The sequence below is a fragment of the Phyllobates terribilis genome, unplaced genomic scaffold, assembly GCF_046119375.1.
Source record: "Phyllobates terribilis strain yellow unplaced genomic scaffold, ASM4611937v1 Scaffold_1__5_contigs__length_1240528914, whole genome shotgun sequence".
Classification (NCBI taxonomy): domain Eukaryota; kingdom Metazoa; phylum Chordata; class Amphibia; order Anura; family Dendrobatidae; genus Phyllobates; species Phyllobates terribilis.
Window position 1 is genome coordinate 1,160,692,198 of NW_027362761.1, and position 14,361 is coordinate 1,160,706,558.

Here is a 14,361-nt window from a genome sequence, read left to right on the forward strand (position 1 = left end):
AGAGTCTATTCTGGTTTAGCAGTGAGTCCAGTGCAGTCTGAGAAGAGTTACCTCAGAGGACAAAAGCCTGTTCCAGCTCCTGCAATTGCTATCCTGCAGTGGAGCTTATCCAGATCCAGACTCAGGTGTAGCTCAGAGAGGTGAGCTTTAGGCGTGCCGGCGCCATAAGATCGGTGAAGCGCAGCAAGCTGCGGTTAGTGTGAGTAGCCTATTGAGGGCCCGAGTAGGCCGAAGGCGAGTAGAGAGAGTTAGTTCATAGGGGGCAGAGGAGCATAACTGGCTCACCCTGAAGCAGTTACCGGACACCGGGTCCGAAGCTTACCGGGATCTCCATGACCCAGTAGGATAAACTGGAATCCCTGGAGAACTACAAGTCCCAGGATCGCTAAAGTGCTGATACATAACAGAGCCAGGAGACACATAGGCCCCTTAAGTCGGGAGCGTGTAATCCAACAGAAGGCCCTACCACAAGGTCAGCCAGCGCAGGACAGAGACAAAGTTAGGCCTAGCTCCAGGCAGGTCAGAAACTTACTACGCAGAGTCAAGAAACAGGAGGCCCAAAACCCGCTCATTGGGGAGGATCCGGATATACACCCTTCACCCTACAGTGCTCCGGGGAGTGCCTGAATTTCCATCAGTAAAAGGTACTGAAGTGACTATCGTGTCTGTCCCTGTTCTTACTCTGACCGGGCTGGGTCTCTTCGTCCTGCTTTCACCGTTCATACACTGCCCTGAGGCCTAGCTCCACCTGTGGGGAGCCATATCATCCAGCTGCCTTATCACCAGCCTCAGTGGACTGCGCAGCGCTGGTGATCATCACCAGAAGCCACAGGTGGCGTCACAAACTCTTTTATAAACTTAACAAATCACCAACCCTTTTAAAGGAGAGGCCCAGGGTACGGGCCCGGGAGCCGACCACCGCAACATCCCTAAAGGCCAGGCTAAAGGCCCAGGTACCGAGTCATCCCCATCCCCCTGGGCGAGTCACTATCAGCTGTGTATCCACCAGACTTCTGCACAACACAGCTGATGGTCCCAACCCCATTTATAAGGCAAGAAATCGCACTTATTAAACCTGACAGGGCACCCCTGTGAAGTGAAAACCATTTCCGGTGACTACCTCTTGAAGCTCATCAAGAGAATACAAGAGTGTGCAAAGCAGTCATCAAAGCAAAAGGTGGCTATTTTGAAGAGCCTAGAATATAAGACATATTTTCAGTTGTTTCACACTTTTTTGTTAAGTATATAATTCCACATGTGTTAATTCATAGTTTTGATGCCTTCAGTGTGAATGTACAATTTTCATAGTCATGAAAATACAGAAAAATCTTTAAATGAGAAGGTGTGTCCAAACTTTTGGTCTGTACTGTACATACAGAACTGTGCAAAAGTTATTCATCATGAGGCCAGACATTCATGAAACTGTTTATCCACATAGATCATGTGCTCCCCCTAGTGGAACATTTGTTTATTGTGTGCTCTAAATTACAAGGGCGAAATTTGCATTGAATTGCGCAAAAAAGTATTCACAAGCTGCAGATTTAAAAGTTGCAGCTCCATTTATGATTTAAAGATATTTCTTAACCCTTTAAGGATGGAGTCTAATTTTGTCATAAAGAGCAAACATATTTATCTATTTTTTTGTGGCGGGATGAACAAGAAACAGCAATTCTGTGGGGTTTTTTTTGCGGCATTCACTGTACTGGATGAATACAGTTTTATATTATGGGTTGCTACAAACATGACATATACCAAATTTTTTTGGATCGTTTGTTTTTACCCCCAGATTTTTGGCATTTTAGGGATTTCTGACCTGAAATTACATCCTCAGATGAGACTATAAATTCAGGTCACGAGATCCGCGGTCATTCCGATTTGTATACGGACTGTAAAATACGCCCGTGTGAACTCGGCCTAACATTGACAGGACGTCTATTAGAAGAGACACATCGGTATATGGCAAACACAGGTTATTTCTTGGCCGCATCAACCCATCCGCACCTAGGGATCACGCGTCAAGGAAGGTGTGAGTGGGGGCTAATGAGCTTTCACTATTGACAGTGGTATACAAGGGGTTAAATTGCTAGGATCGGTGGGAACACTGATTCTGTGGACCATTAAAGATGAAATTGAAAAAAATAAATAAATTGCACATTGTTCTATACTTTTTATAACATTTTTGTGTTTATTATCTCAGCCCTAAACATAACCCTATCCCTAATGCTAGCACTAACTCTAGCCCTAACCCTAGTTAGGCTTAGAAAATTGATTGGTGTGGGTTCAAACTCTGGGACCTGAACTGATCGGCAAAATGGGGAATTTTTATCCCCAATACAATGGAGCAGCAGGTTGGACATCCAACCGCTGCTCCATTTATTCTCTTTTTGCTGGAGAAAGTCAAGCACAGCCCCATAGAGAATGATTGGAACAGAAGTGACGCATGAGCAGTGCCGCTTTCTACCAATCGGTGCAGGACCCAGCGGTCGGACCCCCACCGATCTACAAGTTATCACCTATCAGGGAAGATGAGGGATTTTTTTTACAAGGTATTTAAAAGGAAACTGTACATTGAAAACGGTATAATCACTGATGTGTCGTCTCACTGCAAAGTAAGAAAAAGATACCCACTGTAGAAGGATGGCTGACATCTACTGAGCATGTGCGACCTGTCATAGACGAACCACAGAACGTGTCCATGGGCAACCAGATAGGCAAAAACATCTAACAAGCGGTTATCGTTTATCTACGCAGCAGAGAGCACTTTCTCCAGATGTCTGTGATTCATCTCTAGCAGAGGAGAGTGAAGACAGCACTGATTGGCCTCAGGGGTCACTTGACATAACAATGTCACGCAATCTCCGGGAGAACCAGTGCCGATACTACTGAAATGGCGCTGGTATTAGAAGTGAGTATAAGGTTACAGCCCCACTATCCGTATTTGGCCAGTATTCGGTCAGTATTTTTCCTCAGGAGTGGGAGCCAAAACCAGGAGAGGGTGATAAATGCAGAATTGGTGACTTGCTTCTATTATACCTTTTCTCTGATTGTTCCTCTCCTGGTTTTGGCTCCCACTCCTGAGAAAAAATACTGACCGAATACTGATAGTGGGGCTGTGGCCTAAGTGTTATTATTTTACTGGAGGGGAAACTTATTCAGAAGAGGTTATATGAGTAGTGGAAAACCCCTTTCATCGCTCGGTCAACAGTAGTCACAGTTTTCACAGAGGGAGGGGATTCCCTTTGTTATCCTGTTGCCCCTCCACCTGTGTGATTGCTATTGTTTTTATGATGAACAAAGTTTTTATACAAGTTTTGGGGTGAAATATCTTTCGTTTTTATCTCTGTAGCGTTGTCTTCCACGTTGCAAATTTATTAAAATAGGCTTGTGCCTTTTTTTTGGGAGCAAATTCATGGAGCACATACACAAGAAAATTTTGGTAAAATTTTAGATAAATTTATAAATAATTAAAGGGGTTGTCCACTACTAGGACAACCCCTTCTTGATCTAAATTTTTTTTGACCCGATAAAATAAAAAAGCTTATTAATTTTATTGGAGCCAGACCTTTAGATCAAGAAGGGGTTATCCTAGCAGTGGACAATCCCTTTAATACCAAAAAGAACAGATGTTTGCCCCTTGAAGAGGAAATTTGTAGGTTTCTAAATGAGCGGGCACGACTTTCTCTACACATAAAATATGTTCCACATTTATTACTGGCGTCCACCAATTTTCAGGAAGATAATATTGGTATAAAGTAAACCATGCGGCCAAGCCTTTATGTATTTCCTACGGAGAAAATGTAGCCGCGACTTATCCCCCTCTCTGAGGAACTTTTATTCCTGTTGCAAAATGGAACGACCGGTTGGCAGCCGTATGGAAAGTGAATGGTGCAGTGGTTGTGAATTTTACCTGTCGCGTCACTTTGGGACAGGGATAAAGGGTCCATGTTCTGCCGATTAGTTTGCGTCCCAGCAGCCGGACCCCCACCGATCAGTAGGTTATCACCTATCCCATGAATAGATGATGACTTGTTTTAAAGGGGCTGTCCTGTCCAAATCAATAAGTCTGTAGTCACTCTGTGTGATTGCAGACTTATGAATCCCCCAGCCCATGCACTGTGTGCATTCGCCGGTTTCTGAGCCGGTATTCATACCCCCGGCCAGTGGGCGCAGCCTCCTTTCTATACACCTGTATGGAGCAAGGCCGCGCCCTCTAGTAGGCCACGCCCACATCTCTAGATGGGGTACAGCCTCGCACCATACTAGTGTATGGAACGAGGCCGTGCCCAGGGCGGTCAAACCAGTGGCAGTCTTAGGTAATAACAAATGTCCGACTACGCCACCCGTGGATTGCGGTGAGTGGGGACCGCCGCTGCGCTGCAGACTGCTGAGGCTGATGTAGTTTGCGCAGCCGAGTATGGAATAACTCCCCACGGGAGAAGTATTGCCTCAGGGCAGCTAGTGTGGAAGATGGGAGTGATGGTGTGAGCGTCCCAGTACTAATGGTGCTGGTGCGGCGATGAAACACAGAGACGTGTGGTACAGTTCAGGGTCTTTACTGATGGTATAAAGCAGACCCTCCCGGGAGTACTGGTTAGCAGTAGGGGCCTGGTCAGTCTGTGAGCAAGCAGGATCTCCCCCTGGTCAGGTGGAGTTGTAGGCCTCCCCGTCTATCTGCACTCTTTCCTGGCTACCTTGCTCTATGCGGGTAGAAGTAGGCCACGTCCCTGAGTATACCGTGTGGTGCTCACCCGTATGGCCGGTGACTTGGGGCCTTCTGTTAGCCTCCGCTTCACAATGGCGTTGCTGGTCCCTTGCTTGTGACCGTGCCTCCGGGCTTCTATGGCCAGATGACATGGAATCCCCTGCCGGTTGGATTCTGCTGCTGGACCTGGATGTCCCCACAGCCTCGGACTCTGTGTCCGGTATTAGTGTCTTCAACCAGGGCGAACTCTGCTCAGCTCCAGCCCCTGGTATTCAGCTACTGTTCCTACAGAGCTCCTGGTTCTTACTTTCCCTCTACAGGCTCTGACTGCTCTGCTTGTTCTGCAGGCTCTGTCTCACCTAATCCCGCCCCATACCCAGTTTATAAGGGCAGATTCCTCCCCTCCCAGGTCTGGGTGGGCCGTGTTGCATGCTTAGGGCTCCTGACCAGAGAAACCTCCCGCTTGCTCTCAGACATAATATTTCTATTACTGTGGCTACCAGACCCCTGGGGTGCCACATTCCCCCCTAGTAAATTTTAGTACTCCGAGACTAAACACATTTTTAAAAAAACATAAATGCAGGGTATAACAATAATACAATAACATATTTACAAGAAGCTTTAGTTCTTTAAAGGTCATGGCGTGTCCGCAATCGGGTGTCCATATCACCCAAGGTGAAGTTTGTGAAACTAGAGGGTGTCCATGTCACCCAAGGTGAAGCTTTAAGCGAAGTAGGGGACCTGTCCAAAGCAAACCCCTTGCGTTGGCCTTGGGCGTGGCTGCAAGGCTGGAGCTAGCTACTTTGGGCCGCAAGGAGGCCACGCCAGACAGGTTTTCTCTTCCGCGGCCGTCTTCGCAAGAGGCACAATGTGCAACTATCTACAAAACTGTTCCGGTTATCCAGCGTCCATAACCTGTTAGTACAAATAAATCTGCAGGGTAACTGAGAAACATGATTAATAACAGGCAACAAACATAAACCATAAACAGTTAAACAGATAAACTCACAGTGCATTCATTTAGATTTTCCAGCGAGCGGGCATCTGACCTCTAGTGACTCTAGTGGACCTACGGAGCTCACTAACTGGTCCTGCACTACAGGGTGTAGGAGGTGTTATGGGCAAGCTGGGCAGCTGTCTGCGTACTCTTTGGCTCACTAGGGGCACGGCAGGCTCACTACTAGCAGAGGGTTGATTCTCCTGTGCTGCTGGTGTGGACTCTTCTGCCTCCTGGGCCGGCTGCTCTTCCAGCTCTACCTGGTCTTCTGTAGGCACTTGAGGGGCTGGCTGGAGAAAGGTGAGGACGGGCACCACGATAGCGTTGTTTACTTGTGTCCAGGACCGGGGAAAGTCTCCGAGTTCGGTGCTGATCATTTCCTCCTTTTCCTCTACGGGTTGAGGGTCTTCCTGATCTTCAGCCGTGGTTTGCAACTTCTCGGGGCACTTTTTCAGGTGGTCTCTGGAGACAGTGGCTGTGGTCTCTCCTCCATCCTTACTGATGACGTACACCTTTGGATTATTGTGGCTTGAGGGCAGTACGGTGTACGGGTCCTTTTCCCACTGGTCGTCCAACTTATGGAGCCACCTTTTTCTTTTTAAGACCTGCTCTCCAGGTACCAGGGGAACAGCGGGAGCATGTTGGTTATAAGTCCTCTCCTGCCTTTCTCTTGATTGACAGAGACTTCGCTCGACGCTCTCCTGTACTTTCCGGTACTGTTGCTGCCGTTCTGTATCCCAGTCTGCTTCTGGTGAGGTGTCCTCGGGTATCAGGACTCCCATATCCAGGTCAACAGGCAGCTTACCCGGTCTTGCTCGCATTAGGTAAGCCGGGGTACAGTTGGTGGAACCTACCGGGATGTGGTTATACAGGTCCACCAGATCGGGCAGTTTCTCAGGCCACAGACTGCGTTCTTCCAGGGGCAATGTTTTTAGCAGATCTATCACCACCTGGTTCATCTTCTCGCAAAGTCCATTGGTTTGGGGGTGATAGGGCGTTGTTCTTATCTTCTTGCAGCCATACAGGTTTCAGAACTCCTGGAAGACCTCCGCTTCGAAGGCTGGCCCTTGGTCCGTCAGCACTTGGTCCGGATACCCGTGTGGGCGGCAGAAGTGCAGCTGGAAGGCTCTGGCTGCTGTCTGAGCCGTTAAGTCTTTGACAGGGACCACCACCAGGAACCGGGAGTAGTGATCCACGATGGTTAGGGCGTAGACATACCCGCTTCTGCTTGGAGCCAGTTTAACATGGTCCAGAGCGACCAGTTCCAGCGGCTGCCTGGTGATGATGGGCTGCAGGGGAGTCCTCTGGCTGGCACGGTCCCTTCTTCTTAGATTGCACGGGCCACAGTCTCTACACCACCTCTCAATGGCTCCTCTCATGCCTATCCAGTATAACCGTTCACACAGCAGGAACTCCAGCTTCTTCCATCCGAAGTGCCCTGCCCCATTGTGGTAGGCCTCCAGCACCATAGCTGCGTCCCGTCTCGGTACCACCACCTGCCAGATCAGTTCATGTGTCCGGGAATTGACCATTCTGCGGCACAACTTCTCCTTGTAGAGAAACAGTCTGCTCTTTTCTGTCCACAGTTGCTTGGTCTCTTCCAGAGCATCTGGGTCCAAGCGGGCGTCAGCCTGGGTCAGCATCTCCTTTACCAGACGGACTGCGGGGTCACTGTCTTGCGTCTCCGCCCAGTTGTAGTGGGGTAAGGGGTTGAACGTAGCGGATCGCTGGCCCCTCACACAGTGGGAATACTGGGTAATCCCATTACGGTGATACGCAGGGAGTTCGATCTCTTCCAATTCTTCTGGATCCTCCCCTTCGTCCGGTAGGTTTGGCATCCTGGACAGGGCGTCCGCATTGGTAAGTGATAGCAGGGCGCCTGTGGGTCACAGCGCCACCTGGTGCCGGTTCTCGGAGCACCCGGATGGCTCTGTCCTTGAACTGTGCAAAGTCCAGGTCAGGGTCCTGTAAGGCTATTGCCCGCAACTGGGTTCGGTGGGCATTGCACAGTAGACCCTCAATAAATTGTTCTGTCAACAGCTTGTCTTCATTTCCCACGCTGTCAGGGTCTGCCTGTTTAATGGCTCTCAGGGCCTCTTGTAAGTTTAGAGCATAGTCTCTTATACTTTCATGTGCCCGTTGTTTGCACCCGTAAAATCGTAGTTTTATCTCGGCTGAGGTTCGGGTATCAAATATGTCTTTCAGCCGGGCTAGTATTTCTCTGACAGTCCTCTTCTTCCCAGCTGACCAGGACTTTACCTCCCTTTGGGCTGCCCTGATTAACTGGGCCACCAGGATGCTCACTTTTTGCTCTTCCGTGAGGGGGTATACCTGGAAGAGGCTATCCAGTCTTTCCCTAAAGTCACTTAGAGTATGTGACTCCCCTGAGTACTGGGGTAGCCAGGTTGCCCCCGGGATATAGGGCATGGTGAATGGCATGACCGCTGCAGCGGTTGCTCTGGCGGTGGCTGTGGCAGTGGAGCTCCCCTCGGTGTCCGACATCCTTCTTCCCCCCTAGTGGACCGTGGCCTACCTTGTGATGCTCTTCTTCCGTAGGCCGCAGCTCCGCAGTCAATCGTCGGGGTAGAGGACCTGGCGTCGCGCTCCGATGACGTCAGCGTCGCTCTTCCTCCCTTCCAGGACCTTGCGCAGCGTCGGTGCGTGGGGCGGAGCTTCGGTTCTCGCGCACTTTCGGAGTCCACGCCCCTCTTCTTCCCGTGGGGCGTCCCAAAGATGGCGTCCGAAGGCGGGAAGCAGCTGCGGATGGCGGGAAGACGGCAGAAGACGGCGGGAAACGGTCCAAGATGGCGTCCGATGGCGGGAAACGACTCCGGACGGCGGGAAACTTCGCCACAAGTAAGTACAAAAGTCTTTTTCAGGCACGCAGTACCCGGTGGTTGTGGGCACGAAATCCTGCTGACTACGCCAAAGTTGACGCGCCCCCTGGGCCTGTGCTGTGCAGGGGATACCTGGAGCCGGATCGCTGGGGGTTGTAGTCCTCCGTGGCGGTGACCCGGTCCGTGCCCAGGGCGGTCAAACCAGTGGCAGTCTTAGGTAATAACAAATGTCCGACTACGCCACCCGTGGATTGCGGTCAGTGGGGACCGCCGCTGCGCTGCAGACCGCTGAGGCTGATGTAGTTTGCGCAGCCGAGTATGGAATAACTCCCCACGGGAGAAGTATTGCCTCAGGGCAGCTAGTGTGGAAGATGGGAGTGATGGTGTGAGCGTCCCAGTACTAATGGTGCTGGTGCGGTGATGAAACACAGAGACGTGTGGTGCAGTTCAGGGTCTTTACTGATGGTATAAAGCAGACCCTCCCGGGAGTACTGGTTAGCAGTAGGGGCCTGGTCAGTCTGTGAGCAAGCAGGATCTCCCCCTGGCCAGGTGGAGTTGTAGGCCTCCCCGTCTATCTGCACTCTTTCCTGGCTACCTTGCTCTATGCGGGTAGAAGTAGCCCAAGTCCCTGAGTATACCGTGTGGTGCTCACCCGTATGGCCGATGACTTGGGGCCTTCTGTTAGCCTCCGCTTCACAATGGCGTTGCTGGTCCCTTGCTTGTGACCGTGCCTCCGGGCTTCTATGGCCAGAAGACATGGAATCCCCTGCCGGTTGGATTCTGCTGCTGGGCCTGGATATCCCCACAGCCTCGAACTCCGTGTCCGGTATTAGTGTCTTCAACCAGGGCGAACTCTGCTCAGCTCCAGCCCCTGGTATTCAGCTACTGTTCCTACAGAGCTCCTGGTTCTTACTTTCTCTCTCCAGGCTCTGACTGCTCTGCTTGTTCTGCACGCTCTGTCTCACCTAATCCCGCCCCAGACCCAGTTTATATTCGCAGATTCCTCCCCTCCCAGGTCTGTGTGGGCCGTGTTGCATGCTTAGGGCTCCTGACCAGAGAAACCTCCCGCTTGCTCTCAGACATAATATTTCTATTACTGCGTCAACCAGACCCCTGGGGTGCCACATATAACTCATACATACCCTCCGGTCCCACGTCAGAAACCGGCGAATCCGTGCAGTGCACAGTGCTTGCACTGGGGGGATCAATAGGTACAAGGGGAGAATAAAAAAAAAAAAGTATTCAAAACGTTTTTAAAAATATTGTAATAATAATAATAACAAAAAAAATGAAAGTTTAAATCAAGCAACACAAAAATAAAAAAGTTAATAAAAAAATGAAAGTTTTTTAAAAATATTATATATAAAAATAACTAGTTTAAATCCAACAATATAAAAATAAAAAAGTTAATACAAAATGAAAAATTCTAAAAAAAAAAATAATGTGGAAGTTCAAATCCAGCAATACAAGAATAAAGAAGTTAATAAAAAAATAATTTAAAAAGTTTTTGAACATAAACGATAAAAAAACATAAAAGTTTAAATCCAACAATAAAAAATAATAATCTTTATTTATATAGCGCCAGCCTATTCCGTAGCGCTTTACAATTCAAAATAGTAAATGAAAAATGGTAATTTACTTAAAAAAAAAAAAAATTATAAAAATAACATGGAAGTTCAAATCCAGCAATACAAGAATAAAGAAGAAAAAAAATGAAAAATTAATTTAAAAGTTTTTTTTTTAATATTATATATAAAAAAATAACAAGTTTAAATCCAACAATACAATAATAAAGTTAATAAAAAAATAATTGAAAAGGTTTTTTAAAAATATTATAAAGATAAAACAGTTTAAATCCAACAATAGAAAAATAAAGAAGTTAAATATACAGTATATATTTATATAAATAATAACATGAACGTTTAAATCCAACGCAAGACTAAAAAAAGTAAAAGAAAAATAAATGAGATTTTTTTTTTAAATTATAAAAATAAAAAATAACAAAAAAAGTTTAAGTCCAACAATACAAAAAAATAATATAATAGACGTATCACCAAAAAAAAAATTCCCCGAGGCCCCTGAATTGCTGTTTTATCGAACTGTTATATGTTTATTTGTGTCCATCAAACTCGTCCCACAAAGATACGAGCCCTCGTACAACTTTGTCGATGGAAACTATGGGTCTATTCGTGAAAGGGTTAATTATTTGCCGAAACAAAACAGGAAGGAAGCATAAAGAAAGTGCCCGCAGCGCGGTGCCTTATGGGTAAGATCTGCTGTGTGACCCTTTTCCCTCATACACCAATAATCTGCAATGTCACAGCGCCCGGCTCTGCCCATTACCAAAATGGCCGCTGATATAGTTTCCGAGCAATTGCGTCATCCCACCCAGAGCAGGATCACGTGCGCCTGCCTGCAGTCCTCTGGACCTCTCATCCAAAATGGCCTCTGCAGCACACGCAGACGCTATCACGTGCCATGACGTCATCGCGTAAGCTCCGCCTCCTTAACCGGCAATTGTCTCTGCGCATGCTCAGTGAGGGAGCTTGAGGTGGGGATTGTTCTGGCAGCAGGACATGGGGAAACATTCATCCAGGACTCATCCCCGGGACTGATCTTTCACTGTCTCCCCCCGCCGCTCCGCCCGCCCGTCCTGACAGCATGGCCGCCCTGCTGGTGAGAGGCTGCCTGCCTAAGTCCTCCTGGGGAGCCCGCACCCCGCTGCTGTGGAAGCGGGGAGACAGCAGCAGAGGTGAGAGGAGGCCGGGGAGCCTCAGCGTCACACACAGGCCCGGCACACCTGACTCATATATACATATGTGATGGGGTTTTTCTTCTTGTTAAAGGGATTGTCCACCCTTAGGGAGGACAATAATTTATTCTTTACTGCACTGTTTTGCTTTTTGTTTTCCTGCACATACAACGTTGATAAAAAGTTACAAACTCTCCCATCATACCATCACAGCGCGCTCACTGACAGATTCTTAGTTAACTCCTTTTGCAATCAGCGGCTATGAAAGTAAAAACGGTGCTAAGTTTTTAATAAAAAAGGAGCCCCAAATATGTGCAGTTTAGTAAAAATAATAATAATGTCCTCAAAGCTGGACAACTCATTTAACCCAGAGCTGTAGTAAGGATTTTACACCACAAAGTATTTGAAGCGCTTTCAAAGACAAGTCCGGCGATACCTTTACATGGCCGATCCGTTACTGAGATATCAGCGTTTATATTGATATGCAAATGAGGCTGAAGAGCTGTGGTAGATCTGGAGTGATGGAGGCTTCGGATCTACCATAGCTCTTCAGCCTTATTTGCATATCAATATAAACGCTGATTTCTCAGTAACGGAGGAAAGGATCGGCCGTGTAAAGGTATCGCCGGATTTGTCTTTGAAAGGAAATAATTTGAGGGGGGGGAGTGAAATTTCTGAGAATAGATTCCCTTTAAAGGGGAACGAAGCATCGGCCAATCGTGCAGTCTACGGGCATCCTGATGACCGGCATGACCGCTGTGTCGCTAGGATCCCCAGGGATCAGAGACAGCTTCTCCTTTTGCCGTCGTGTTACAACTCCCCTTTAAGATTAGCCGGAGGATTAGTTTGGATTTGATGTAGCTCCCGGCCGTCAGCTTCTCACCACGGCCACATTATACTGGAACCACAGCTACTTACTGGTGGAAACTGGTTATTATCGGGCTCTGCTATAACATGAGCTGTGTAAGATGTCTGGCCTCCCAGTAGTTACCAGTAACTGGTTAAAGCCAGACTGGGAAGACTGGTGACAGCAGGACTGATGCCCATTACTGATGCTTCTAGGCTTGGAGCCCGAGGCTGTACCACTGAGGTCTTGGGGGGGGGGGGGCGGGTGGCATTTAGGTGAGCGGCATCTCCTGCCCTGGATTTATCAGCGCTCTTCCTTTTTCTTTACCATCTTTGCGCCTCTTGGAAGAAGTTTAAAGGGATTCTGTAAGATTAGAATAAGGCTTCATATCCCATATTGAGCTGCAGTACCTGACGCCGCTCATTGATATGGGGGGGTCGCTGCTCCTGCAGAAATGAAGCAGAGTTTGTCCTCGCGTAGCAAATGCCTGATTGTTGATCCATCTCCTTTTTTTCTTTTCCAGGTCTTTTTTCGGATCGCTTTTGTCTCGACTGCACTTCCTTAAGGCTGATAAATCATCGGTAAGAGTTTATCTCCCTCCTTGTTGTAGATCTTGTCTTTATAGCGTGCCTACAGCTGTCCGTACTCGCTGATTCTGGCCCCCCGGGTCTGCCGATCACCCCCCCAACTCCAGATGTCAGAGGAGAGAGATGAGGACTGGGTTTGGATTTCAACTCCCTGATCAAATCTGCCCACTCAGAGTTGCGGTGTTTCTTATGGATTTTTCAAAATAAAGACCCCATTAACTGTGCAAGACCCCCTTAGGCTGTGTGCCCACTATGCGTTTTTTTTAAGCGTTTCCGCAGCGGCAATTCCGCTGCAGAAACTCTTAAAACACTTGGTAGAAGGCCTGCCATGTTCCCCAATGATAATCCGTGTGTGCTGTGCAAATGCTACGGAAATTTCCGCTGCGGATTATCATTGCGGAAAAATCCGCAGCACAAACAATTATTTTGCATAAACGCGGCGTTTTTGCCGCCATTGACTTGCATTGAATTGCTTAATATCCTCGTGACTACATGTGCACATGCGGATATTAAGCGATTCAATGTGCGGATGGTACAGAGGTCTGGAGAAAAGAAGACTCTCACCCAGACCCGGGTACCATAGTACCTGTAAAAAAAAAAAAAAAAAAAAAGAATTTTTAAAATAAAAAATATACATTATACTTACATTCCGATGGCCCCCGGTCTCCATAGCGATGCGTTCTGGCTTCCCGGCAGCTCGCGATGGTCTAAAACGACCTGCAGTGACGTCATGAAAGGTCCTTTTACACAAACGCGAGACACTGAGAAGACCGGACGCATCGGATAAGGAGACCGGGGGCCATCGGAAGGTGAGTATATGTTTTTTTAAAATTTTTTACCATTCTAATTCTTTTTTTTTTTTAACTAACTTGGTCACACTATATAAATCCATGCTGTTTGCATGGATTTATATAGTGTGACCAAGTTGTCAAGCACTTTCCAAGTGATGCTAAAATCGCTTAGAAAAGTGCTTGTTAACCCGCATGCGAAATCGCATGATCAAAATGCTTCACATCTGCTTGTCTCTGGCAGGAAAAACGCATGTACAATCCGCATGAGTTTTCTCTGCCAGGGAGTTGCAGAAACGCTCAGGAAAAATCAGGAGCATTTCTGCATCGTGGGCACTTAGCCTTACTCGTAAAAGTCTTCAGATGATGTAGTATATAGTCACCGGCTCAATTCTCCTCCGCTCCTGCGGTCTCCGCCAGGAGAAAAACTGATAACATCCCGTTCTTTATCCACCTAACCACTGAAACCTGTGATTGGCTGCAGTGGTCAGATGACCCGACAGGACTTTTAACGCTTCAAGTAGCGCAATGTCACTTTCATTAGTCATTTGACCACTGCAGCCAATCACAGACATCAGCCGTCAGAAGACTGAAGAACAAGACATCATCAAAGCTCCTCCCGGGGAAATTAACCCGATAGCTTAGCTTTTTTTTTTTTTTCTAATATTTTCCACTTTTGGCCAAACTTTTTGAACTTTTCTTCCAACCCCTTCCTGACAGGCCGATTATTAATTTTTGCAGTTTTTTTTTCCCCCTCAAAGAGGCAAAACCTTTTATTACATTTTTTTTTCATTTGATCATATATTTATTATTGGCCTAAAAAAATGTAAAACTTAAAAAAATAAAAAATC

The 14,361-nt window shown here is 47.5% G+C and overlaps 1 protein-coding gene across 2 annotated transcripts in view; it reads left to right on the plus strand.

Moving 5' to 3' along the window:
* Window positions 1–11,053: 11,053 nt before the first annotated feature.
* The window catches only part of LETM1 (leucine zipper and EF-hand containing transmembrane protein 1), a 28,116-nt gene continuing 24,808 nt past the window's right edge, over window positions 11,054–14,361 (plus strand). For both annotated transcript variants that reach the window (XM_073649092.1, XM_073649093.1), the window contains exons 1-2: window positions 11,054–11,288; window positions 12,659–12,716. In XM_073649092.1, coding sequence (XP_073505193.1) covers window positions 11,198–11,288; window positions 12,659–12,716 — 149 coding nt within the window. In that variant the 5' untranslated portion in view covers window positions 11,054–11,197. The remainder of the gene's footprint in view (window positions 11,289–12,658; window positions 12,717–14,361) is intronic.